The following is a 27,207-nucleotide window of genomic DNA, read 5'->3' on the forward strand; positions in this document are numbered from 1 at the left end:
TTTTCCACACTTGGACAAATTTTATTTCAAATTTTGTACCACTTCTTAATTAAAATGGTTTTTAATGGACTTATACTTCTCTTTTTAAATATATTTTATTGAGAGGTTGCTGGAGCTCAACACCCTGTTGAGCACTGTGGAGAAGGCAAAAGAATGGTGATGAATTTCTCTTAACCCGAGGCATTTGTATTTTATAATTGTATAACTCATAGTATGAAAAAGGCTGTAAAATGTGACTTATTCAACCCTCAATTGAGGAAGCAGAGAATAAACCCATAAAGCAGTTAGAGACAACCCGCAAGATAGTAGTTGATATCATGGCACAAGATGGCCTTTACTGTTGGAACTCAGAGGAAGTCAAAAGCTGTGTGACTTGGGGTAGCAGGGCAACTCTCATTTTAGAAAGAAGGACTTCATGGACTTTGAAGAACAGAAAAGCTCAAAAAGTTGAACAATAGAAGAACATCTTAAGAATGTCCATTGAGGGCCAGGAGGTGGAAATGAACATGTCACAGTTGTTGGAGGTATGAGACCATTCAGATTAGGGTGGAAGGTTTGTGTTGGGAACAGACCATTAGGTAAAGTCACGTTAAACTTCTAAGTCTCAGGTCACCTGGCCCCTCATTTAAGGCACATCACCCTGGCTTCTGTGAGGCAGCCCAGGGGCTCCTCCAAAGCACAAGCTACAAACTCACTAAAAAGGGCCATCCCTGTGTCAGAAGCAGATTTTACGAAAGTCAGCAAGAACTAAGTTGTTGAACTCTGCTGGGCATGCTGACAGATAACTCTGAGTCATCCTGTAGAGTGGGTTTTAGGAAAATCAGTGCATAAGGCGGTATCCCTAGCTGAACAGAGGTCTGGGCAGGAGAGTGTGGAGATTTCAAGTTTATTTCTGTGTTGTTCCACATAGCCCCCTGATTTCAGGCAAATTGCTTACCTTCCTGTGCCTCAGTTTCCTCATGTGTGCCATGAGCTCTTTGTATATCTCAAATTGTGTAGGTTCTAGCCAGAGCTCAGATAAGGGACAGCTTTCACTGGGCATGCTGGAGAAAAGAGACAGGGTGTAAATAGGCAGGAAACTCTCTGGTCACCCTCAGATCTAGACCAGGAAGGACTCCTTTCTCTTAAGTCAGAACTTTAGATGGTATAAGGAAGTACCAGGGCCTTTTTTTCCTTTGTCTCTGCACAGATCTAGCCACAGGACACTGGGGCAAGAGTTCATGCTATCTATCTTATGTGTGGATGGGGCAAATTAGTGGGAATTTATTATTCCCATTATTTATGCCATATAGGGCATATGGCATTAACTCACACCTCATCAAAAGTCTGTTTTTGACTCATATGCATCTTCTCCCTTAACATTTTGAACATTTAATTCTTAAATTGCTACCACTAGGTTTCTTGTTTGCACATATTTTGGTGGACAATCCTTGATAAATTGAGTCATTTTTATTGTACTTCTTTGGGGTTATCTTTTACAGTGATCAAACTTACTTTTTTTAAAAAATATGTCATATCTACTTATTTTTCTTTTTAGATTAGAATCTAATCCAGGAAAGAGACTGTCTGTCCTTGGCTTCATTTTTTTTTAAGATTTTATTTATTTGAGAGAAAGGGAGAGAGAGAGAGAGAGAGAGAGAGAGAAAGTGCATTTATGAACAGTGGGGAGGGCTAGAGGGAGAAGTCAACTCCCTGCTGAGCAGAGAGCCCGATGTGGAACTCAGTCCCAGGACCCTGGCATCATGACCTGAGCCAAAGGCAGCCGCTTAACCGATGAGCCACCCTGGCACCCTATCCTGATTTCATTTTGATGTGTATTTTATACAGTCCTAGAAAAACAGATCTTGCTGAGATGAAGAGGAGACTAACTGATTATCCTTTGATCATTCATAGGCAACGGTATCTGCACCATCCTTCTGCTCTGAATCTAGAAAGTTTGGAGGTTATCTGAGAGCTTAGCAGAACACTTGGCCAGTTCATGATGCCCAATAAATGTGTAGTTTTTTTTTTAAATTAATTCATCTGAATGATTTTATAATTCAGCAGTCACTACATGAAATTAATTACAATGTAGGAGAAAAAATATGAATTACAAAAGAATAAAGAACAAAAAATTTCTTTAAAATACATAAAATATATTCAGTCGTCTCTCTAACATTTGTAAGTAATTAGAACCTTTTCAGTCATATTTAGAGGGTCTCCCTGTATTGGCACATCTGATGTTTCAATGAATAGATGCAACTTACATTTGCAGGGAACTTGATAGATTCCAGAATACTTTTTGACACGCTATCTAATTGATCCCCATGACAGCCTTATGAGGTGGGTTGTGGAGATAATGTTATCTCCTCTTCACAGAGAAGCAAGTCACTGGTGGAGGAAGAAAGAGAATGGATTTTCTTAATACCACTCAGTTTGTGTATATGTCACATTGCTGTAAGTGGAACTTCTTCTGATGCCCAGTTCGGGGCATTTTTCACTCTCTAAAACCTTAATCTCTAGGAAAGAGCCTGTCTTCATGCTCTTATCCTTTCATCGAAGCCACAACATTTATACAGGTGCTAGAGCTCAGATTCTTTCTCTGAATGTTGCAGCACTGTCTATCTTCCCTACCTCCTCTCTATTTTTAACGTGTTCTCCCTGCAGGAGCTGACTCTTCCTTCTCCCTAATTAACTTTCTTGTGGGAACTCCTTTAGTAATGAAATTGCATGTGTGAGTGTTCTCTCACCTGGTTTTCTGTTTAGTGCCCCTGGAGGGAGCAAGCATTTGTGCTGCCTCATGGCATTATCTTTGCTGAGGGAGGAATTCATAGGAGCTAAATGACTGCCTTCCTGAGAGTAAACCTCCTTTTTTTCTTTTATCAAACATTATTTGGTTTGGGCACAGCTTTGGTATTTGCAGAGGTTACCATTTGTTGATCATTAAAATGCATTGGTTCATGCTGGATATTGGCTGCGAAGCACGATGGCAGCCTAGACAAAAACATGGACTTTGGAGTCTGACAAATCAGGTTGGAATCCTGATTTTGCTATTTACTCGGCAGTTCAGTGCTTGGAGCTGATTTCCTCTTTTGTGCCATGGGAAGAATTCATTAATGGTATCTACCTCATAGTTTTATCAGGAAGATGAAAGATAAATGATATTTTTCTTATGATGAAATGAGCAGAAAAGTGCAATCTGATATTTTTCTTAGGATGCAATGAGCAGAGAAGTGCCATCCTCTTCCGGGGCTGCAGATCCCATTTGCGTGGAGCGGCTCCCGCTCTGCTCTCTTCCCCACCCCGCTCTGGGATGCTTTCTGTCTCAGCTCAGTGAGGTGGACAGCAGCAGCTTCCTTTGCCCTCTGGCTCTGTTGCATTTGGCCAGTGGGGAGTCCCAGCAGGAGATCAGAAGATCAGAGGAGAATGAGAGCATATTCATCTCCTTATCTCTTTCTTTTCTGGGTCAGCTGAGACTAGCCATGTCCCAGGGAATAACCTTTTTCAAGGCAGCTTACCCCATGACACTCTTCCCCTAGGTATCTGTGCCCCACCCTTGTCCCTTTTGGGGGCGATAAAAACTCCATTATTACTATCCTTTATCCATTATCACTATCATTTGTAGATTTCTTCACCCTGCTCTCATCTTCCTTTTTAAAAAAAGGTTTTATTTATTTGAGAGAGAGAGAAAGAGTGAGAGAGCACATGCGTATGCATGCATGCACGAGTCAGGGAGAAGGTCAGAGGGAGATAGAGAGGGGAAGAGAAGCAAACCCCTCACTCAGCGTGGAGCCAGATACCATGCAGGGCTCTGTCCCAGGACCAGGAGATCATGACCTGAGCCCAAACCAGGAGCTGGATGCTTAGCCAACCATGCCATCTAGGCGCCTCCCACTGTCATCTTCTTTAATAATCTCTTTTCTAACCCCTCCTTAAATGTCTTAATATGAGTGTGCTATTTATTCCTGGGACCTTAACTGATACATTATTCATTACCATTTATTTGAAAGTCTATTTGCTTAGTTCTGTCTTATCTGATGGAGTTGAACACTTTTAAGTGGAAAAATAAGAATGGTTTGTTGGTGCTTGTCATTTCGTACGAAGAGAAGAAAAAGGTAGCGATGAAGGCTGATGATGATGGTGGTGGTGATAATATGAGCTAAGCATTCTTCTAGACATTATTTTATACACATCAGGTCATTTAAACTCAAAGCACACATGCGTTATTATGATCACCTTTTTGCAGATCTCAAAAAAGGTAAGGTTAAGTAACTTGCTGAAAACTACACAGAATGCCCTTGGAGAGCTGAAATCCTAACCTCTTTAGTTTCAAATCCTATGCCTCTTTGGTTTCAAGGTCCATACTGCTGTAGCCAGGCCACACTGCCTCCAAGTATATAGGCTGAGAAAGCTCAGCCCAACAACAGTCAAATTTCAGTTACAGTCATTTGCCTCCCTCCAAATCCACAAGTCCCAAATTCCTATAGAGAAGTCTTTAAGTGGTATCAAGGCAAATTTGTTAAAAACTTGATGAATTCAGCAAACCTTACCAGGCCAATTCCATGATTCATCTGATTTGACTGATTTGTTAATTTAAAACCAGTGAGTTACTAGCCCACTAGGGGCGACTAACTATTCCCTGGTTGCCCCTAAGAGTACTCATTAATTACTGAGTGAGTAATTAAAGATTTTGAATGTATTTTTCTCTGACAGTGTATAAGCTTCCCCCAGCATTTAGTTAGATTGTATTTTATTCCTAGATATGGAATATTTAGTTCTATTTATATTATTTCTGTCCACTTCTTAAATGGACTCAAGGTTGGTTATATAATTTCATGTTTTCTGAGAACTTATAAAATGAATGGCATTAAAACCCACTGAGAAATGTGGCTAAAGTCCTGGAGGTATGCTTGTCGAGAACTTTCCATTTGTGAATCCCCTCTTTCTTCCATCCCCTACTCCCTGAAAAATAATCTTCACATACTCAAAGAAACCATATTTATCTTAGAAAGTCACTTTTCATTTATGCATTTTTATTTAACCTCGGGCAAACATTTTTATGAACCCTAGAAGAAGACTTCGTATTTCAGTGTCCTTTGGGTCTCCCAAGTTGTGACTTGGGATATTCTTAGCAGTGATAAGCTGGATTTCTCTGGTTCTAGCTCTTCCTTGCTATTGTGGGATCTCTGGTCTCCCTAGAAGTATCTGCCTTTTAGTCTCAAAAGTCTTGAGGGGTGATTGACAGGGATTCAAATGAGTCTTTGAGCCTTGAGAATGTGCCACAGCAGGATTCTGGAGAGCCCTGTGCACTGGTGTGAGGGACCAGCGGCTTCCCCTGTAGCTGAGGGCCCAGAGAGACGTTGTGTTCCCTCCTTGCATGTGTTTGGTGTGTTTTGTAAAGTATATATAGTTGCTTTGTTTGAATGTACTTATATTTTTGAAAATATAATTCACACTATCCTGCACTTTGGTATTTTCCCCATCATTTCAGTAAAACAAACTCCTTCAGACCTTGCTCACTGTTACTCTTTTCCCTAAACCTCAGGCACAAGTCTTATGAGAAACTTAGAGTAAATCCAAATGATGGAATACATGCTGTTGTTAGAGTTGGTCTGTCCCCCCTGTTTTAGCCTACGTCTACAGTGTCAGCGTTTTTGTGTTTCGGTCAAGTCTGTTTGCCTTATCCCCATTCTCTTAGAGTGCCTTCTTGCCCAAAAGGCATTTCAGCCCACATGCAAATATTCCCTGTGATTATGTCAATCATGCCCAGATTCAGCTGAATATCAGAATGAACACAACTCTGAGAGCTATTGTATTTGCTCGTCCTTCAACACGAAAAACAGAATCTCCCTCTTAATGTCTCGTGGGAAGTGGAGGTAAGGTAATAAGGCTATCATGTCGTTCAAGTAACAGCTACTCTGGGATATTCTTAGCAATCATAGTTGTTGCTCGACTTGGTAAACTATTTCTCCCCACCGTTTCTTGCAACATCTCTGAACCCAAAGATTAGAGAACTCACTAAATTTGCTGAAGAACCACTATACTGTTTATTACTGCTAATGATGAAATGGGAGGCCACCATGCTATGGTCAAAGGGCTTTCAGATGTAGTCAGATCCCTCTGGTGGTGGACAAGGCTACCTTACTTAGTGAATGCTGAGTGGAAAACTGAGGGGTCCCCGGCTGTACCAGCCAGAATCACCATGCCCACGGCTCACCATGCATCTTCATTTCATACATGTAAGTGTAAATTGTGGCTACCGTACCTATTTTTTTTAAGCCACTAGAAATGTAGACTTGAATATTTAATGGAAAACAGATGGTGCTTGAAATCTCTAACTTACATTTAACAAAAGCTGTTTTGGAAATGCCGCTTGTGTGGACTTTTATGGCTCTAAACACTGCACCATGTTAGCTTGTTGTGCTGAATAATTTAAGAATTACTGTCCTAGTCTAAGATAGCATTTCGAAGTACACGTGTTAATCATATACTTGATTAAACATTTTCTTGCTTTTCTCTTCAGAATGCCATTTGGCTTTTGAGTGGATAATTGTTGCAGTGAGAACAGTGACATTGGAAACAACTATTGTCCGCTTGAATTACCTGAAGCACCACCATGAAAAGAAATACCTGTGATTTGCTTTCTCGGAGCAAAAGTGTAAGTACCTTTTGTTTTCATTTCTTATCTAAAAATGCGTACACATAATTTTTTTCTGTTTTCTTTATATTTTAATACGGTGCTATCATGATCAGGCTTGTGGAAGCCCCTTCTCCAGCTTTCAGTTGTCGGGCTGTATGCAGCTTGTTAACAAATGGAGACTTGTTCGTCTCTGTGGCCTGGTAGACGTTTGATGGGAATTCTCTTTCAGCCAGTTTGTAAGCCTTACCATTCATTTGTATAAGCCTAAAGGTATGAGATTGGACGCTCTGAGATTTGGATTGATGCAGAAATTATATGATTAGAAACTGGAATCGGAGAAATTTGTGTTTTGAATATTGAATTTTCTGGGCAAGTCCAAAAGAATAAAGTTAATTAATGCTGCTAAGTACCTCAATCAGTGACGTTCCAAAAGTTCATGTACATGGTGAATAATGAGAATACTTGATCAGGAGGACATCACTTCCATGAGTGGTCTACCCTAGCATATGTCTCTAATTTCTCTCCTCCCTTAACTTTTTTTTAAGTGAATGTCCTCAGGGCCCCACTGTAGATTAAGCCCTCTTTCCAACTACCTGCTCTCTTTAAGGCACCGAATTAGTAATAGTTTTTAGATTCATATTAGCTTATGGAAGTAAGTATAAGCAAATAGAGCAACCCCAAGAAAGCTACACAAGGCAAGGATGAAAAGAGGCAGTTAATTTCTATGAGGCAAGCTCTAAGAACATGTCCCTTTGTTCATTTACCCAAAGGGAAAAAAGGCATCCAAACAGATGCAGTTGTGACGTAGGAACATTCATTTGAAGACATCAGAAAAACCACAAATGCAAACACATTTCTCTAATATGAGAACGCTTTGTGTTATAACCCGTGATTCTTTTGTGATGGCCCAAGGCCATCTCTGATTCTTTCTGCGGAATTACTATCAGGCTTTTCAGGGTGAGTAATGCCTGTGGAGAGGGAAGGATAGTGTGCTCAGTAGGTTTTCTTAAAAAATGAGGATGTACCCAGAAGTGTGCCAGTTCTTGGAGTCCAGACGGTGTTTAATAACCAACGGAAGAAACTGAACAAACTCTGAGGAAATGTCGAAGTTCATTTGTTTTCCTGGTGTGTTTGGTTGTATGGATTACTGGATAAAAGAAAGGGCTATGGCTTGGAGCCTGGAGTTCCTTTGTTCATCATATAGTTGCTCATTGTAATGGGAGGTGACTTGCATACAAATGAGCCAACTGCCCACACATCTTTCTGTTACTGAGTTTTTTAAATTTTAAGTTAAATATGAAAGTAAACCATTCATATAATGCTTCTTTCTTTCATTTAATTTCATTGCCATGTTTCCATGTGATAGGAAAAGAAATGTGTAAAGGCAAAGGAGAGAATATTTTGGATATTTAAAAAAATATTATTAAACATTGCCCTGTTCTGGGAGGAAAACATTCTAAAAGTAAATGATTAACTGGGCCGTGACTTTAAGGAATTGTGAGCACTTAATGATGCTAGGAGATTTCCTATTTATATTTGCTTAATGCAGAAATTTTCATCTTGGTGGAAAGGCTCACAATTCCCAGATTAAGAGAATCTGAATTGTCTATGTGTATCTAAATGCAAACAGTAGAGCTCTCATTTCACTGCTTCTTAGCTTCTCGAAAATCCACTGGCATAAAGAAAGTGCTTCCCCTTAATTACATGACTCTAGGCAGGAAATTGCTGTTTCTCAGAGAAAAGAGCCAAACTTTCTGCCTAGTTAGAAGTTGTCACCTTAGAGTTCCAAAAGTTCATCTTGCACAGGTCTGGAAAAGTCATCCTGTGCTTCTTAAGTCTCTATTATAACAAAGTCCAACATTATGCACTTAGGAGTAGGTGTTTCCTGTTTTTGATGAGGAAAATTTTAAGAATTAATTTGGTTTAGGATTTGAGAACGTTTGTGTTAGGCATTATGACATTTAAAAATCCAAAGAGAATATTCTAAATGTTAAAATGGCCTCTACTCCTCCCTGCATGTCTCCACGTATATTGTATGTGTCACTGTGAAGCTTCAGGCATACAAAAGAGAGGAAAAAAAGATCAACTTTAGACAATTATTTATCCCTGATCACTTAAAGAGTGGTTATATTTTTCTCCTCACATTCAAAATCTGGCATAGTATTCTTTTTAATGATTAATGCTCTGAATTCTTCCTCTATTTGGAAGGGATCCATGAAGAATTTTAGCTATCAAAATATAAACAAAGTACCCTTTGCTTTAAGTGACATTTTGCTCCTTTGGGAGCATAATTTGTGGTTGTGGTGGATAAAAATGGGAGGAACTCATGTGAATAGTACAAAAGCGAAGCGTGGTCCCCAGGGGCTTCACAAAAGTGAAGCGTGGTCTTTAGGGTCTCCTGTGGGAGAGAGACATGCATCAAAGAATCACACACAAAGCTGTAAAGCAGTAATTCTCCACCATATTTCCTTCCATAGGGCAAATACCTTCCACCTGTCCTCCTATGTAATGGCTTCTTTCTCCATCCTAGAATGTAAACTTCCTGAGACAGAGGCTTTGCTTATTTATTTGTCACTGTTTCTTTCACATGATAGGTAATTATGTGGTAAAGGAACGAGGGAAGGAATACCTCGTGATACCTGCTGAGAGAAATGTCCTAGCACGGGGATGACATATAACAGAATGACTTGACTCAGTCAGGGAGGTCAGTCCAGGAGTTCCTGAGAAAAGGGGATCCTTAGGGAAGTCTGTAATCTGAACCATGATTTAGGCAAAGAGGAGGCTTTCAGGCCGAGTGAACTTGATATGCCTTGATCCTGTAGTGTTAGGGAAAGTGATAGCCTCAAGGTCATGAACAAAATCTGGAATAACGAATCCATGGTGGTAAATGTAGGGAGGTAGACTGAACATAGTTAAGAGATATTTGGGGAGGAAAAAAAGATAGGGCTTTTGGAAAAGTATTAGATGTAGGATCTAGGGGAGAGGAAAGTATGGAAAATGCCTCCTGGGCTTGTAGTTAACAAAATGGATGCTGTCCTTCTGCCGAGGTGGAAGGGAGGGGATAGGAAGAGGGTTAGTCTGAGTCCACAGCTGTGGAGATGTGGAATGTTTCAAGATATAGAAGGGTGGAAAGCAATCTTCCTTAATTCACACAATAGATAGACTGGGAAACTCAAGTTAATTATTAAACATATACCGACTGTTGATTCAATATAGAAAATAGAGGGATACTATTACTGAAATTAAAAAACAAAATCCTGCAAGGTTAGCCCCAAGCTGCCTTCAGCAGATCTACAAGTTGCCTTTATCTGCTTAAAAGTCTTACATGGCATCCCCAGTATATCTCTGGAAACGGAACATGGTGAACAGGGGGAAATACAGTGACAGTTATTTCTCCTTTGGTTTTTAATTTATTGGAAAGAAAGACTGTTTATTCCTATAAAATATTATGTGTGGAAAAGTGCTAAGACATAGCAGCCTTAGGTATATTCTCTTATTTCCTCATGTGTAAACAAAAGAGGACTTCCATTAGTTGCTTTAAGAGAAACTTTCAAAATTCAGCTCATAAAAATAGGTGTTACTTTGTCAGTATTTTTGAGGCTATAATGTGATTTATTAAAAAGATTTATTTATTTATTTGACAGAGATCGCAAGTAGGCAGAGAGGTAGGCAGAAAGAGAGAAAGGGAAGCAGGCTCCCTGCTGAGCAGAGAGCCCAATGCGGGGCTCCATCCCACGACCCTGGGATCATGACCTGAGCTGAAGGCAGAGGCTTTAACCCACTGAGCCACCCAGGTGTCCCAGTGTGATTAGTTTTGAGCTATAATTTTATATTGTTCCTGAACCAAGTAAAATATGTAATTTTAAAATTTATTAATAATTATTTTCTTAAAAATTAATTCAAAATAAGTTAAATAACATAAGCTACATCAATTTAAAGTAAATCAGAGTACTTACACTGCTTATTAAATTGAAAATGGCTAAATGAGTTGAATGTCTAAGTGGGTTAATAGTGTCAAACATTATTAGGATGAATTTACATGTAAACTTTTATAGTAAATGGACAAAATTTAAAAATCTTATCACTTTTATCATGTTATTAAAATATGAAATATTTTAAATTTTGCTGTTGTGATTCATAAATTTATCTATGACAATGAAAGAGGTCGACAAATTTAAGAAGTGGGCAACTGTTCTACAATACATCGCACATCAGGTGAAAATATCAAAAGCAACTATTTTAAGCTTTCCTCTACTCACTTACATAATTGTTCCAACTGTCCACACCATTTGTTTTTAGAATACATGGTATTAATATTTATCTCTCAGAAAAATGATTTCACTGTATTTTACAGGGCTTATTAACTTTATGGAGTTGCTGGTATATGGTTTCTTATAGTTGGAAGAGAACTTAAAGATCTTCCAACTCAGCCCTTTTATTTTGCTGATAGGGAAACTGAGATGTAGGTCAAGGAAAATGAAATGACTTGCCTGAAAGGTGGCTTGGTTTAGTTGAAAAAAAAAAAATAGGTGAACTTTAAAATCATGCAGAATGGGGTTCAAAATCTAGCTCTTTCAACTCTCCACTGTGGGATATTTGACAAATTACTGACTCCACTAATGTTATGGGTAATGGGGAAAGGACAATAACTGCTTGGTACATCGAAGGTACCTAATGAGTTCTATCTCTGGCTTTGCCCTGGGGTTACCATAACTTGTAAGCAAGAAAGCCTGTGTTCTTTCCTCTCTGTGGTTCTGAAAATGTAGTCAAAGCTGGGATTAAAAATAATAATGACTGTCTCTTACCTGCTTTTATCTATGTTAAGTGCCTGTAAAATGCCAGTGTTGGGAAAACCATGTTGTCCAGATGAAGTTCTGTAAAAATTAGGGCATTCAAGGAAAAACAAATTTAAAATATCATAAAATACAAAGCAGATGATCACTTAGGTAGCATCTGGTTCTTTATAAACCCTGTATTTTCTGATTTAATAATAATTACAAATGGAAAGAGAAGAAAAGGAAAACCCTTGGTCTGGCAGAAGACCCTTTCCATGAAGTGTTTATTTCCAGCAAGAAATGTTGCAGTAGAAAATTCTCCCATACATTTTGTGATATTTATGCTGTACCTCTTTTTAAAGTTTTCAGGCCTATTCCTAGTGGACTGACATTTCATTTTCACATGTCTCATCTGAAGTCCTTGTGACTTCTTGGAGTTTTATACCTCTTGGGGCATTTGAGGTCACATTTGTTTTTTCTGGGTGCTGGTTCTTGGTCCACATGCCAAAAGGGCAGAGCATAAACAAGATTCTCTCCGTACTCACCTTCCAGGGGGTCTTCCCCATCTGTGGAAGCTGGGGACAGTTCTTGCTGTTCTGACTTCTGCTTTCATGGGACTGAACAAGTCTTATTTTGTACAACAGTTACAGATTTTAGTGTTTTACTATAAAACCATCCTATCTCAAAACCATGGTTGGTGCAATGAGGCTTGGTGAGTATATGGGGCATATACTCATATAGCATAAATTTAAAAGCAGGAAAATCCTGTGTAGAAGGGAAGCCTTATTTTTGTTTACTATTCTAGATTATAATGGATCAACTAATTTCTCTATTTAAAGTTTGCCTTTTCCTAACTCAAATATGTTTTCATGAAGTCATCTAATTTTATTCTAGAACAGCATTTAGTGGTAAACATGTAGGATTTTTTTCCCTTCTATCTACATAGTATAGCAATTTAGGACAGGAAGAGTAATTAATAATGATTATGCTTTTTGAAGCTGTTAGAAAATCTTATGATAAGTGCTCTAGCAAGAACTCTGCTTTTAATTAGTTTAATTTGCTGCAGTGGTCAAGATTCTACCCCAGCCCTTTAGCATGCTCTATTAACTCTAGTGGTTCTTCTCAATCCACTGGTCCCAAAGATAAAGGAACCATTTACAGCAATCCCAGCATCACATCCATGACTCAGACTTTCCTTGGCATTTCTTCAGTGAAATATTGATATAGTATGACTTTTCTGAGGTTAAAGACTTAACTCCACCAGCTTGTAGTTCTGTTGAAAATAATTCTTAAAATAATAGATTTACTTTTCTTTGTATTAGGAGTAATAATCAGGATAGCACAATGTTAGGTTCTCAAGCTTTTCAATATTGTAATATGCGTTCACTGATCTGGCCTTTTACTGTATTACCAGTATAAGGGAGCCATTGAGATCCAGTGCAACAATCTCAAATTTGGGCTTCAGAAAGAAAATATTAGGACTCCTGTTTATATTTACTTTCTTTTCAGCTTTTTTTAATGTATGTTCAATAAATGCACAGATGTAAATGTGTGTAATTGATAAACACATGAATTGGGAAAATACATTGAAAGTATTTTTCCCATTAGGGATATGTAATAAAAATAGTTTAGAGGCCATTCTTTGCAGTGGGAAGAATAGTTTTTGAATGCAGATACCTGGATTCAATCCTCACATCCACTAGTACTTAAAGATCTGAACTTCAGGGAATTGTTTTTCTTTCCTGAGTCTTAGCGCTTATGTATGTAGAAAAGAAAAAGTATATCATAACGAAGAGGAAAATATCTGCACATAACAGTTGCTTGATAAATTCAATGTTGAGGTTTGCAGATGCTTTTTAGTAGCTACAGAGCTGAGTGATAGTATCTGGTCACAGAAACAAATCATATGGAAACACCAGGAAATGAAGTGCATTCTTCTCACTAAAAGGGTTCAGGCATACCTTCCAAGATCCATATTATGCAAAAGATTCAGGCAAAACAAAGTGGTTAAATTAGGTGAGAGTTCATTTCCTTCCAGTTATGAATTCTTTGATTCTAGGTCATCTTGTACCCATTCATAAATTTAAATGGAGTTCATTTTCCAAATAAATATAAAATCCTGTCACTGGGGCAAAAGGGTATATTGCTCAGCTCAGTTGCCCTAACCAAAATACCACAGACTGTGGGGCTTAAACAACAGAAATGTATTATTGCTGTAGAGGCTGGGAAGTCAAAGTTCAAGATGCTGGCTGATAGAGCACTCTCTTCCTGACCTTCTCACTGTAAATTCATTTAATCCTAATTATCTCCCAAAGGCTCTAATCTCCAAATGCTATCACGCTGGGGTATAGGGCATCAAAATGGGAATTTGGGGGTGACACAAATATTCCTTCTATAATAAAGTTTGATAATCCTTTTAAATTGAATTTTAATTTATTTTTTGATCATGATAGGTGTACTCTTTAATCCCCATCACCTGTTTCATTCATTCCCTATCCCCTTCCCTCTGATAGCCCACAGTTTGTCTCTGTAGTTAAGAATCTATTTCTTGGTTGGTCTTTCTCTCTCATTCTCTTTTCCTTTACTCATTTGTTTATTCAATTCCACATACAAGTGAGATGATATGGTATTTGTCTATCTCTGAGTACCTTATTTTGCTTAGCATTATACTCTCTGGCTGAATCCATGTAGTTGCTAATGTCATGCTTTCATTCTTTTTTCTGGCTGAATAATATTTCATCATATATTATTATTATATATATATCACATTTGTAAATATATGAATGGATAATGAAGATGTGCTGTGTATGTATATGTGTGTGCGTGTGTGTGTATGCACACACACAAATAAAATATATGATGGAATATCTATTCTATCTAGATATCTAGATATGTAGAATATCTAGATAGATATATCTATCTATAGATAGATAGATAGATAGAGATTTTATATATATATATATATATCACATCTTCTTTATCCATTCATCTATCAGTGGACACTTAGGCTGCTTCAATACTTTGGCTATTGTAAATAATGTTGCAATAAACATGGGGTGCATGAATATCTTTCAGTTAGCATTTTCATATTTTGGGGAGCAAATACCCAGTGGTGCAGTCACTGGATCATAGAGCAGTTCTAGCTTTAACATTTTGGGGGTACTCCATACTGTTTTCTATAGTAGCTACATCAGTTTGCATTCCCATCAGCAGTGCAAGAGAGTTCCTTTTCCTCCACAACCTCACCAATACCTGTTGTTTCTTGTGTTTTTGATTTAGCCATTCTGACAGGTGTGAAGTAATGACTGTCATTTTGAATTACATTTCCCTGATTGTGAGTGATGTTGAACATTTTTTCATGCATCTGTCGGCCATCTGTATGTCTTTGGAAAAATGTCTGTTCATGTCTTCTGCCCATTTTTAAATTGAATTATTTGTTTTTTGGTTGTTGATTGAATCAGATTTTTATATGTTTTGGACACTAACCCTTTATCAGATATGTCATTTGTAAATATCTTCTCTCATTCCATAGATTGCCTTTTTATTTTACTGGTTGTTTTCTTAATTTTGCAGAAACTTTTTTATTTTGATGTAGTCCTAATAGTTTATCTATGCTTTTATTTCCCTTGCTTCAGGAGGTGTATCTAAAAAACGTATTTTTAGGGCTGCCATCTGAGAAATTGCTGCATATGCTTTCTTTAAGGATTGCTATGGTTTCAGGTCTCCCATTTAGGTATCTGATCCATTTTGAGTTTATTTTTGTGTATGGTATAAGAAAGTGGTCCATAGGCACCTGGGTGGCTCAGATGGGTAAGTGTCTGCCTCTGGCTCAGGTCATGATCTCCAGGTCTTGGGACAGAGACCCATGTCAGTCTCCCAGCTCAGCGGGGAGTCTGCTTTTCCCCTCTCCCTCTGCCCTACTTCCTGCTGTGCCCCTTCTGTCTCTCTCAAATAAATGAATGGAAAAAAAATCTTTAAAAAAAGAAAAGAAAGTGGTCCAGTTTCATTCTTTTGAACATGGCTGTCAAGTTTTCTCAACACCATTGTTAGACTATCCTTTTTCCCATTGTATATTCATTCCTCCTTGGTCAAAAATTAATTGCCATATAATTTTGGGTTTATTTATGTTTTTTCTATTCTATTCTATTGATATGCATATCTCTTTTTATGCTAGTACCATTACTTCCAATTTGTAATATAACTTGAAATCTAGAACTGTGGTATTTCCAGTTTTGTTTTTCTTTTTCAAGATTGCTTTGGGTATTCAAGGTCTTTTGTGGTCCATACAAATTTGTGTCATTTGTTCTAGTTCTGTGAAAAATACTGTCAGTATTTTGATAGGGATTGCATTAAATCTGTAGATTATTTTGGGCCGTATAGACATTTTAACAATATTTGTTCTTCCAACCCATGTGCATAGAATGTTTTTCTGTTTCTTTACATTGCCTTAATTTTTTTAAATTGGTGTTTTATAGTTTGTATAGTATAGGTCTTTCATCTCTTTGCTTAAGTTTATTCCTAGATATTTTATTGTTTTTGATAGAATTGTAGATGGAATTGCTTTCTTAATTTCATTTCTGCTGCTTTATTAGTAGTGTATAGAAATGCAACAGATTTCTATACATTGATTTTGTATCCTTCTGAATTTACCAAATTCATTTATCAGTTCTGGTAGTTTTCGGTGGGGTCTCTAGGTTTTCTGTATGATGTCATCTGTGAATGGTAAGAGAGTTACTTCTTCCTTACCAGTTTTGATGTCTTATATTTCTTTATGTTGTCTTATTGCTTTGGCTATGACTTCTAGTACTATGTTAAATAAAAGTGGTGAGTGGACATTGTCTTGTTTCTGACCTTAGGGGAAATGCTCTCAGTTCTTTGCCACCAAGAGTAATGTTGGCTCTGGGCTTTTCATATAAGGCCTTGATTATGTTGAGGTATGTCACCTCTACACTTAATTTGCAGAGACTTTTTTTTTTTCCAATTTATTTATTTTCAGAAAAACAGTATTCATTATTTTTTCACCACACCCAGTGCTCCATGCAAGCCGTGCCCTCTATAATACCCACCACCTGGTACCCCAACCTCCCACCCCCCCGCCACTTCAAACCCCTCAGACTGTTTTTCAGAGTCCATAGTCTCTCATGGTTCACCTCCCCTTCCAATTTACCCAAATTCCCTACTCCTCTCTAATGCCCCTTGTCCTCCATGCTATTTGTTATGCTCCACAAATAAGTGAAACCATATGATAATTGACTCTCTCTGCTTGACTTATTTCACTCAGCATAATCTCTTCCAGTCCCGTCCATGTTGCTACAAAAGTTGGGTATTCATCCTTTCTGATGGAGGCATAATACTCCATAGTGTATATGGACCACATCTTCCTTATCCATTCATCCGTTGAAGGGCATCTTGGTTCTTTCCATAGTTTGGCGACTGTGGCCATTGCTGCTATAAACATTGGGGTACAGATGGCCCTTCTTTTCACGACATCTGTATCTTTGGGGTAAATACCCAGGAGTGCAATTGCAGAGTCATAGGGAAGAATGAATGGATGTTTTACTTTGTCAAATGCTTTTTCTGCATCTCTCAAAAACCATATATGGTTTTTATCCTTTCTCTTATTAATGTGATGTGTCATATTGATGGTTTTGTGAATACTGAACCACCCCTGCATCCCAGGAATAAATCCCACTTGACGTGGTGTATGATTTTTTTTAAACATATTGTTGGATTTGGTTTGCTAATATTTTGTTGAGGATTTTTGCATCTGTATTCATGAGAAATATTGGCCTATAGTTCTGTTTCTTCGTGGTATCCTTATCTGGTTTTGTTATTAGGGTGATACTGGCCTCACAGAGTAAATTTGGAAGTTTTCCATCTTCTTTGCATTGCATGTTTTGGAATAATTTGAGAAGAATGGTGGTGACGTCTTTAACCCACTGAGCCACCCAGGTGCCCGTGGTAACATCTTTAAATGTTTTGTAGAATTCACCTGTAGAGTCATTTGGTCTTGGGCTTTTGTTTTTTGGGAGGTTTTGTTTTGTTAGATATTCAGTTTCAATGCTGGTAATCAGTCTGTTCAAATTTTCTATTTCTTCCTATCTTAGTTTTGGTAGATAATATGAAACTAGAAATTAACCACAAGAGAAATTTTGGGAAGAGCACGCATATATGAAGGTTAAATAACATGTTCTTCAGTATTGAATGGGTCACCCAGGAAATCAAAGAAGAAATCAAAAAGTATGTGAAACAAATGAAAATGAAAACACAGTGGTCCAAAACCTTTGGGATATAGCAAAAGAGTTTTTAAGAGGGAAGTATATAGCAATACAGGCTGCCCTCAAGAAGCAAGAAAAATCTCAAATAAACAATTCAACCTTAAACCTAATTGAATTAGAAAAAGAAGAATAAACAAAACCCAAACCCAGAAAAAGGAAGGAAATAATAAAGATTAGAGCAGAAATAAATGATACAGAAACACACACACACACACACACACACACTAACCCACGAAGAACAAAAACAGTGAATAGATCAATGAAACCATGAGCTGGTTATTTGAAAAGATCAACAAAATTGATAAACCTCTAGCCAGACTCATAATAAGAGAGAGGGGGAAAGAGAAGGGTCCAAATAAACAAATTCACTAATGGAAGAGTAGTAATGATTGATACTACAGAAATAACAAACAGTTGTGTCAGAATGATATGAAAATCTATATGCCAACAAACTGGACAACTTATAAGGAATGGATAAATTCCTAGAGTTTGGTATCCTCATGGGCTGATTTTAAGAAGTCACTGTAATATTTATGCTCGAAAGATGGTGAAAGATATTCCAGAGGCCACATATTCTCTCATTTGGATGACCCTGAAAATGACTTGGTGAACATCATCCTCTTCATTTTCTGTTTTCTAGGTTTTATGGTAGGGAAACTCAGTGATGATTTTTGAGGTTCTGATAATCTCTTCATAGATCTCAGGGTTAATTTCAATTTTACTTAAAAATGTTTTCTTTTCTGGGCACCTAGGTGGCTCAGTGGATTAAAGCCTCTGCCTTCTGCTCAGGTCATGATCTCAGGGTCCTGGGATCAAGTCCTGCACCGGGCTCTCTGCTCAGCGGGGAGCCTGCTTCCTCCTCTCTCTCCGCCTGCTTCTCTGCCTACTTGTGATCTCCGTCTGTCAAATAAATAAATAAAATCTTTAAAAAAAATGTTTTCTTTTCCATTCCTATTGTTATTTTGCTTTTAACATATTGCTTGTTATGGACATCCAATCCAGTGATAGAGATCTCTGAATTTCCTAGTCCTATTGATGGATTTACTAGTTGAACTAAGTTTTCAGATTTTTCAGCCTGATTATCTGAACCATCTCTAGTCCCTTAACCAATACCATTTGCTTTTATGCTGACCAAAGTGGGAATTGAATGTACAGACAAAAAAGAGAGACACCTACAGATTTCTATACTTACAGTGTATTTTTAAATCAGAGGTTATTAAAAACTGGAAAACAATATGGAGTTTCCTCAAGAAGTTAAAAATAGAGCTTCCCTATGACCCAGCAACTGCTCTACTAGGTATTTATCCAAAGGATAGAGATATTGTGATCTGAAGGCACACCTATACCCCAATGTTTATAGCAGCAGTGTCCACAATAGCCAAACTATGAAAAGAGCCCAGATGTCCATCAATAGATGAATGTATAAAGAAGATATGGTGTATAAATACAATGGAATGTTACTCAGCTATCAAAAAGGATAAAATCTTGCCATTTACATCATTGTGGATGGAACTGGAGGGTATTGTGCTAAAGGAAATAAGTCAGACAGAGAAAGATAAGCATCATATATTTTGACTCATACGTGGAATTTAGGAAACCAAACAGAGGATCATAGGGGAAGGGAAGGAAAAATAAAATAAGATGAAATCAGAGAGAGAGACAAAGTATAAGAGTCTCTTAATCACAGGAAACAAACTGAGGGTTGCTGGAGAGGGATGGGGAAATTGGGTGATAGGCATTAAGGAGGGCATGTGATGTGATGAAGCACTGGGTGTTATATGCAGCTGATGAATTACTGAAGTCCACATCTGAAACTAGTGATACACTATATGTTAACTAATTGGGTTTAAATAAGATAAGTTAAAAAAATTTTTTTAAAGATTTTATTTATTTATTTGACAGAGATCACAGGTAGGCAGAGAGGCAAACAAAGAGAGAAGAAGGGAAGCAGGCTCCCTGCTGAGCAGAGAGCCCCATGCGGGGTCGATCCCAGGGTCCTGTGATCACAACCAGAGCAGAAGGTAGAGGCTTTAACCCACTGAGCCACCCAGGTGCCCCAGTAAAAAAATTTTAAGTAACTTTCCTTATAATACCTCTGTTGATATTTTCTAAACTCATAAATGTTTATAAATCTTCTCATCTGATAGAATGAATAGGATAAATTTTAATTCTTCATTAATCAGTTCTCTTATACATTGAATTCTAAAGTATCTTACAGTATTTTACATTAAATTCTTTTTTTTTAAAGATTTTATTTATTTATTTGACAGAGAGAGAGAGAGAGAGATCATAAGTAGACAGACAGACAGGCAGAGAGAGAGAGGGGAAGCAGTCTCCCCACCGAGCAGAGAACCCCATGCAGGACTCGATCCCAGAACCCTGAGAACATGACCAGAGCCGAAGGCAGAGGTGTAACCCACTGAGCCACCCAGGCATCCCTTACATTAAATTCTTGATCTGCTAGTGTCATATATCATTTTCTTCCTACCAGTAGGAAAGATTCAAGATCTCTTTTGCTCAATTCGATTTGTTAGTTTCTTGATGAAATTGCCCTCTGTTTGACTTCCGATTCTTTTGGATACTCTACATTTGGATAAAATTGGCACTCACCAGATGTCTTTTAATTGAAGTTCCCTGTTCTCTTTTGACAGAATTGTTGTTTAGTGTTCATTCAAAACCAGAAGCAAATCCTGAATGTTTGAAGGGTGCAGTATATCTGGAAAATTCTTTGCATATTGAGTTGAAAGCCCAGCTTAATGGACTCTCAGTTTTGAGTCTAGAGCCGGGAGCCCACCTGGTGAAATAGGCCTCTCAGCCTCTTTGCCTAGAAGACTTTAAAAATGTTGTCCAAAGTTTGTAAACCAAATTTATCATATTCTTTTAAAAAAAACCTTTTTTCCAGCCATACTTTATATTGCTCAATTTGGGTAAGGAATTGCTCTTTTCATGGACCAGGCTGAGCAATTTATAACATTTCATTCTGTTAGTGCCTGCCTGGAAAGGGCAGAGCAGAAAGAAATTTGGGAAAGATGATACATTTTGTATGGTATTGCTGAGGTATCTACATTTATTGCTCCTCACGGTTACCCTACAAGAGTGATTGTTTTGGTAATTTTATGGTTAAAATAAAAATAATGGCTTCTTTCCCAGACTGGCCTCCTTTCTCTACTGTATCAGTCACCATCTACGTACAAGATTGCAGAAGCTGTCACAACCTGGGGCCTGGGTGGCCCAGTCAGTTGAGCATTTTTGCTCAGGTCAGGATCTCAGAGTCAGGAGATGCTGCCACCAGCATGGGGTGGGTGTGGGGTGGGGAAGCTGTTTGTGCTCAGTGGGGGATCTATTTGAGATTCTTTCCCTCTGCCCCTTCCCCCAAACGTGCTCACTCTGTCTGTCTGTCTCTGTCTCTCTCAAATAAATCAAAGGAACTTCAAAAACACAAGTTGTCATAACTTAGGATCCTGATAAAGTTAAGTATATGGAAACTGGACTTTTCCTCGTGGTGACTCATCAGAGTTCAAAGAAAGTCAGAAGAGATACTATACGTACAACTGCTTTGAAGAGTGTAATGCACAAAGCAAAACCACATAGTATGCTTGCATTTGTTTTTATTGGCCACAAACTGAAATAACGACCTGTAGTATTAGAGGCTTCCTTCTTTTCATTATTACTCTTGTTTTCCTGCTTGTGCTCTTTACAAAATTCAGCAAATGTCTGTTGAATGGTTACTCTGAGTCAGGAGCTATGCTGGGCTCTGGTTTGCCAATAGTGAGTAAAATACTTATGGCCTCTCCCTTTAGAGAATATATTTGACAACTAAATTACATTTTTGACCCCCAAATTACATTTTTTAATAATTTTGTTACTCTTTATCCTCCTCCCCCACCCTAATCCTAACCAAGTCTATCCCACTTTTTTTTTTTTTTTTTTCCCAATTTATTTATTTTCAGAAAAACAGTATTCATTATTTTTTCACCACACCCAGTGCTCCATGCAAGCTGTGCCCTCTATAATACCCACCACCTGGTACCCCAACCTCCCACCCCCCCGCCACTTCAAACCCCTCAGACTGTTTTTCAGAGTCCATAGTCTCTCATGGTTCACCTCCCCTTCCAATTTACCCAAATTCCCTACTACTCTCTAACGCCCCTTGTCCTCCATGCTATTGGTTATGCTCCACAAATGAGTGAAACCATATGATAATTGACTCTCTCTGCTTGACTGATTTCACTCAGCATAATCTCTTCCAGTCCTGTCCATGTTGCTACAAAAGTTGGATATTCGTCCTTTCTGATGGAGGCATAATACTCCATAGTGTATATGGACCACATCTTCCTTATCCATTCATCCGTTGAAGGGCATCTTGGTTCTTTCCATAGTTTGGCGACTGTGGCCATTGCTGCTATAAACATTGGGGTACAGATGGCCCTTCTTTTCACGACATCTGTATCTTTGGGGTAAATACCCAGGAGTGCAATTGCAGGGTCATAGGGAAGCTCTATTTTTAATTTCTTGAGGAATCTCCACACTGTTCTCCAAAGAGGCTGCACCAACTTGCATTCCCACCAACAGTGTAAGAGGGTTCCCCTTTCTCCACATCCTCTCCAACACATGTTGTTTCCTGTTTTGTTAATTTTGGCCATTCTAACTGGTGTAAGGTGATATCTCAATGTGGTTTTAATTTGAATCTCCCTGAGGGCTAATGATGATGAGCATTTTTTCATGTGTCTGATAGCCATTTGTATTTCTTGATTGGAGAAGTGTCTGTTCATATCTTCTGCCCATTTTTTGATGTGTTTGTCTGTTTCGTGTGGGTTGAGTTTGAGGAGTTCATTATAGATCCTGGATATCAAGTCTATCCCACTTTAATCTTTAATTCTTGCCAGGGAGTCTGAAGTCTGGTCCCTCTCCCACCTCTGTGTACTTGTCTTCATCACATTGTGGTAACTTGTTTGGCAGATACTCTGAGCTGTGAATAATGTGCCGTAATTGTCAATTACGCTCATTGTTGCAAAAACAGATTATTTTACAGCAGTTAAAAAGAATCTTTCTCAGATAATCAACAATAGTACAAGAATAGCTGAGAACAAAATGACTGTGAGTATGGAGGAAAAGTCTGAAAGAATAAGGTCTGATCACCAACCATTTCCTTTGTAATCAATCACATGATGGTTTTAGTGACCAAAGTCCATCATTACACTGTTGTCTTAGAAAAACCTCCACTTTTTTCTTTTTTTTTTTTTTTTTAATATTATGATGTGTTTGCTATTTCATTTTTGGACAATTTCAAGTTGGAGTTGAATTCCAAATGATTATGTCCCAGAAATAATTGCACATGTTGTAGTTAAAATGTAAACACCAAAGATACATAAAAATAGAGAGGAGTCTTGTTGAATCGATAATAACTATTCAATTCTTGTAGACAGTATCGCTCTGTAACAAAGTAGAATTATGAAGAAAAGCATAAGAACATTGTGGAGTTTCCTATTATTAGTATTTTGTTTCAGAAAAAAAAAATACTTTCAAAGGCTACTTAACTATAACCAATTCTCTATTTTTAAAATTATGGTTAAGTATCACTTTTTATTATTGAGATGGCTACCTATAAGCAAAGGTTTTATTTATTTTTTTAATTTTAAAAAAGAATTTATTTATTTATTTGACACGGAGAGAGAGAGAGATCAGAAGCAGGCAGACAGACAGGCAGAGAGAGAGGGGTGGAGGCAGGCTCCCCACTGAGCACAGAGCCTGATGTGGGGCTCCATCCCAGGACCCTGAGATCATGACCTGAGCTGAAGGCACAGGCTTAACTGACTGAGCCACCCAGGTGCCCCAATCAAAGATTTTAAATGTTAGAAATGATTTCAATGAAAATTCTTGTTGTGTTTATTTGGTTTCCCAAGATCAGTGCTCTCATCGGCAGGAGGGTATGGTCTTTGAGGTCCTGGCTTATAGTCGTGGATTTGCTACTCTGTATCTACATTGTGGTAGAGGAAAGGAAGGTAAGAAAACTCTAAATAATTAGGTTATTATCAAAGGCTCCCAACATCTGTAATGACTTTTTCAAGGGTAAATTGAGAAAAAAGTATCAAAAGCATGTTATAAAATAAAAATAAACAAAAAGTCAAACCAACCCAGCAAAAAACAATGCAAAATAATGTTGTACAGTGTTTAGTTGTATCATATGCTTCTGTACCAAGCAATTTAAGTCTTAGGGATTTTTAAACAGAATTGATCCATCAGTAAACAGAATAATGTAGAAAAACCTTACTTTTATTGTTGAAAAAGGTCGTTCTGTCTGTTATTGTTGAAAAAGGTCATTCTGTCTATTAACATGTTCTCCTCAATTATGCATGTTAAAAGCCATGATGCCAAGATCAAGAAAGATTAATTGTTAAATAGCACACACACACCCCTTTCCAGTACCTTCTGTCACCTAGGTTGGGTCATATACCACACACGTGGAAATACAGGGACAGCCCCATTTCCAACAAAGTGTCTGGGACTATGACATTTCGCTTGTGACTCAGGGTCGTATCTGTCCTTCCCCTTTCCGTTTTTACTACTGTAGCAGTCTAGACTTCTGTTTTGGCAATATTGCTTCTGTGTCAATGACTTGGACATGTTTATAGCTCTCAACATCCTGACTTTAATTCAGTCAACAATATTTATTAAGCTCTCACCAGTTACATGAATGCATGACAGCAGTCTTACGCCACAGAGCTGTGCACTCAATGGTACCCCAGAGGTTCAGAGAGTTAGCACTCTGCCAGGTTAGGATTTAAGCTCTTCAGAGAATCTGGATCACTGAACATTAAAAACCAAATGTATTATAGCTACTGAAAACCATGACAACACCATAGTGCCACAATGAAAACTATGTTTGCTACAAACCCATTGAAAACAAAAGAGACAAGCTTTAGAGGCCCTTCATCTCTGCTTACTGCATGTGCTTTAAAATACTAATTTTATATAATAATCACCATTTTGTATATTTCTAGAAGGGGCCATTACCTAGCATTAATTTAGCAGCCAGGTTGCATTAAAACAATATGAATCCTTTCAAGAGAGACCTGGGCATTGCTCAGAAGCAGTAGTCTCTGAAGGAGTATTCAAATTATACAAGGGAGTGAGAAAAAGATGAGAACTCCCTAGTATGTATGCATATCAAAACTTAAGAAGTGAAAGATTTTTTTCCCCTCCCATTTGTTCACGCAGGGACTCAGAACATGTATTCCCTTGGCCAAAGTAATTGAAATGATTGGCAAAATGGTCAGAGAGGCGTGTGTCCTCCACTGGGTAGTATTGTTGTCTATTAAGAACGATGTAAGTTATAACTTTCTGATAGGTTCTCTAATGTTGGGGCAGTCTTCTCTGAGGCAATTATGAGATGGTCTTACAATGAGATCTAAGTTCTGATCAAATTTTATGGTTCTTCAAATGGATATTGTTCTAAATACTATTCTGTGACTTATAAGAAACTTGAATATCTTAATTTATGATTTTTAATTTACTGCTATTATATTTATAAATGTGTTTGTAATATATACATAGTCATAAATATACAGACCTATAGGCATAAATGCCTGCACATATAGACATGGATGAGGAAGATTAATAGATATTTTAATTGGTATCTGCTCATTTGAAACCAAAGTTACATACTTTCATTGAAGTAATACATATCATTAATTAAATTATCCTGCACTTTCATTTCATAAATTCTTACCATTATGTGACCTTGAGTGAGTTACCTTTCTGGTCTATGTTTTACTGATTTGTCAAATGGGGAGAGTAGATTAAATAAATGGGAAGATTTCTTTCAATACTGAGATTAGGACTATATTTCATATATATATGTGTGTGTGTGTGTGTGTGTGTGTGTGTGTGTATATCTAAGAACAGGCTCAATAAATGTTTTTCACATTATGATGCTTATAGTCAAAGTATAGATTCTGCCTATCCTTTCCATCCAAGCATAAACATGATCCTGATTAATGAATTAAGCTCATTAAGCATCTGCCAACTATACAAAAACACTATCTCTGTTGGACATCTGTTATCTTTAAGAATGGATGGAATAAAAAAGATTCACTTTCCTGAGAATTGAAACAATTATTTTAAAATTATTTCTGCCTTAAACATTAATCCTCTCACCCCTGTTGCCAATGGAGAGGTAAAAAGAAGGTTATAATATTCTGAGTGGCTCTGCTTTAACATAATCTCAATCTTTTTATTTTGTATTCTAATGAGAGCAGCTTTGCCCAGCTCTCTGCTCACAGCCACCGTTTTGACCCCTGCAAGACACCCTGACATCAAGCCTGTCTTTTCTCTATTAGCAAAGAGGCCTCGGAACTGTTGAGTCGGAGGATGGACACTATGTTTCTCCCTTCCTTCTGTGAAGCATGACCAGTTCCATGTTGTTTCATGTAACCAGACTTCACTGAGTGCTGGACATAATGGGAGGAAACAACAGTGCAGGAAAGAAAACACTTATAACCAAATATGAAGAAATGATCATTCCTAACATTTACAGAAACAACCTCTTACCAAGTCCTTACTCCTTAGTCAGTGACATACCTCTTAGTTGCTTTGTGTATCTCCCACATTAAATGCCTTTTTTTTTTTTTTTTTCCTTGTATCCTACCTGGTACCCAGGCTCTGGACTCCACTGAGACCCAGGAGGAACTCCTTGTTCCATGTGTAAGTGTAAACATAAAAATTTATAAAGATACAACTCTCTCCACATGAAAACTCATTCTACATTTTCCTTCAGAACAATTTAACTGGAATATACATTCTAGCGAAGTATGTTAGCCTGGCCTTTGTCTTACCAAAGAAGCCAACTTCCTTCAGAGCTGGACCAAAACCTTTTTCTTTAGGGGACTACTTGCTGCACCTTCTCTCAGCTTCTTCCTTGAAGGCCTTAAAACATATTAGTGTCACTTCTCAGCCAAGAGTACTTTGTTGCAATGAACAAATTTAGAGGCACTGCAACTTCAGTGCATCTAGACTGTCACCATTTTCACCAAATCCTCTCCCTTGTGTTACCCCCATAAGATAACCTCCATGTCTTAATTTTAGAATATTGGGAAATTCTAGAGTGAACTGTCTAGCTTCTGCTTTAAGCTCAGAGATGTACAGAGCTTCAAAGTGTGGTACTCTTTCCTTCCCCAAAGATACAGCTGAAGAAATGACACATTCATGACTCTTAAAAAAAAAAAAAATCCATCGGAGAATCGAGGTTGTGAGACAGCGAGCCCCGAATATAGGAAGAGAGACACTTGTCAAGAAGGAGAAAGAGGATGCCATCATTTGCTTGCATTAGGCAGACGTCACCAGATGCCATATATACCAGGAAGGAGACTGAGTTAAAACTTTGAATGGATTGCTAGAGGCTGACTCACAAGCTAGCATGAGTGTGTGGACATACTGGAGGTTGCATAAATAGGAAAGGGATCCTTTATTGTATTTTTCCTCCACAAACCTCACTAGGTGCTAACTGGAAAGTCTGAGGAGGACAACAGCAGCCACA

The 27,207-nt window shown here is 37.9% G+C and overlaps 1 protein-coding gene across 8 annotated transcripts in view; it reads left to right on the forward strand.

Moving 5' to 3' along the window:
• The window catches only part of PDE4D (phosphodiesterase 4D), a 1,300,895-nt gene that overhangs the window by 138,020 nt on the left and 1,135,668 nt on the right, over positions 1 to 27,207 (forward strand). For 7 of the 8 annotated variants that reach the window (XM_044224245.1, XM_044224282.1, XM_044224351.1 and 4 more), the window contains exon 2: positions 6,503 to 6,637. In XM_044224245.1, the coding sequence (XP_044080180.1) occupies positions 6,596 to 6,637 (42 nt within the window). In that variant the 5' untranslated portion in view covers positions 6,503 to 6,595. Of the gene's footprint in view, positions 1 to 6,502; positions 6,638 to 27,207 lie in introns of those variants that run through there. The other variant, XM_044224299.1, reaches the window with a different exon arrangement.

The sequence above is a fragment of the Neovison vison genome, chromosome 1 (genome assembly GCF_020171115.1).
Source record: "Neovison vison isolate M4711 chromosome 1, ASM_NN_V1, whole genome shotgun sequence".
Lineage (NCBI taxonomy): Eukaryota > Metazoa > Chordata > Mammalia > Carnivora > Mustelidae > Neogale > Neogale vison.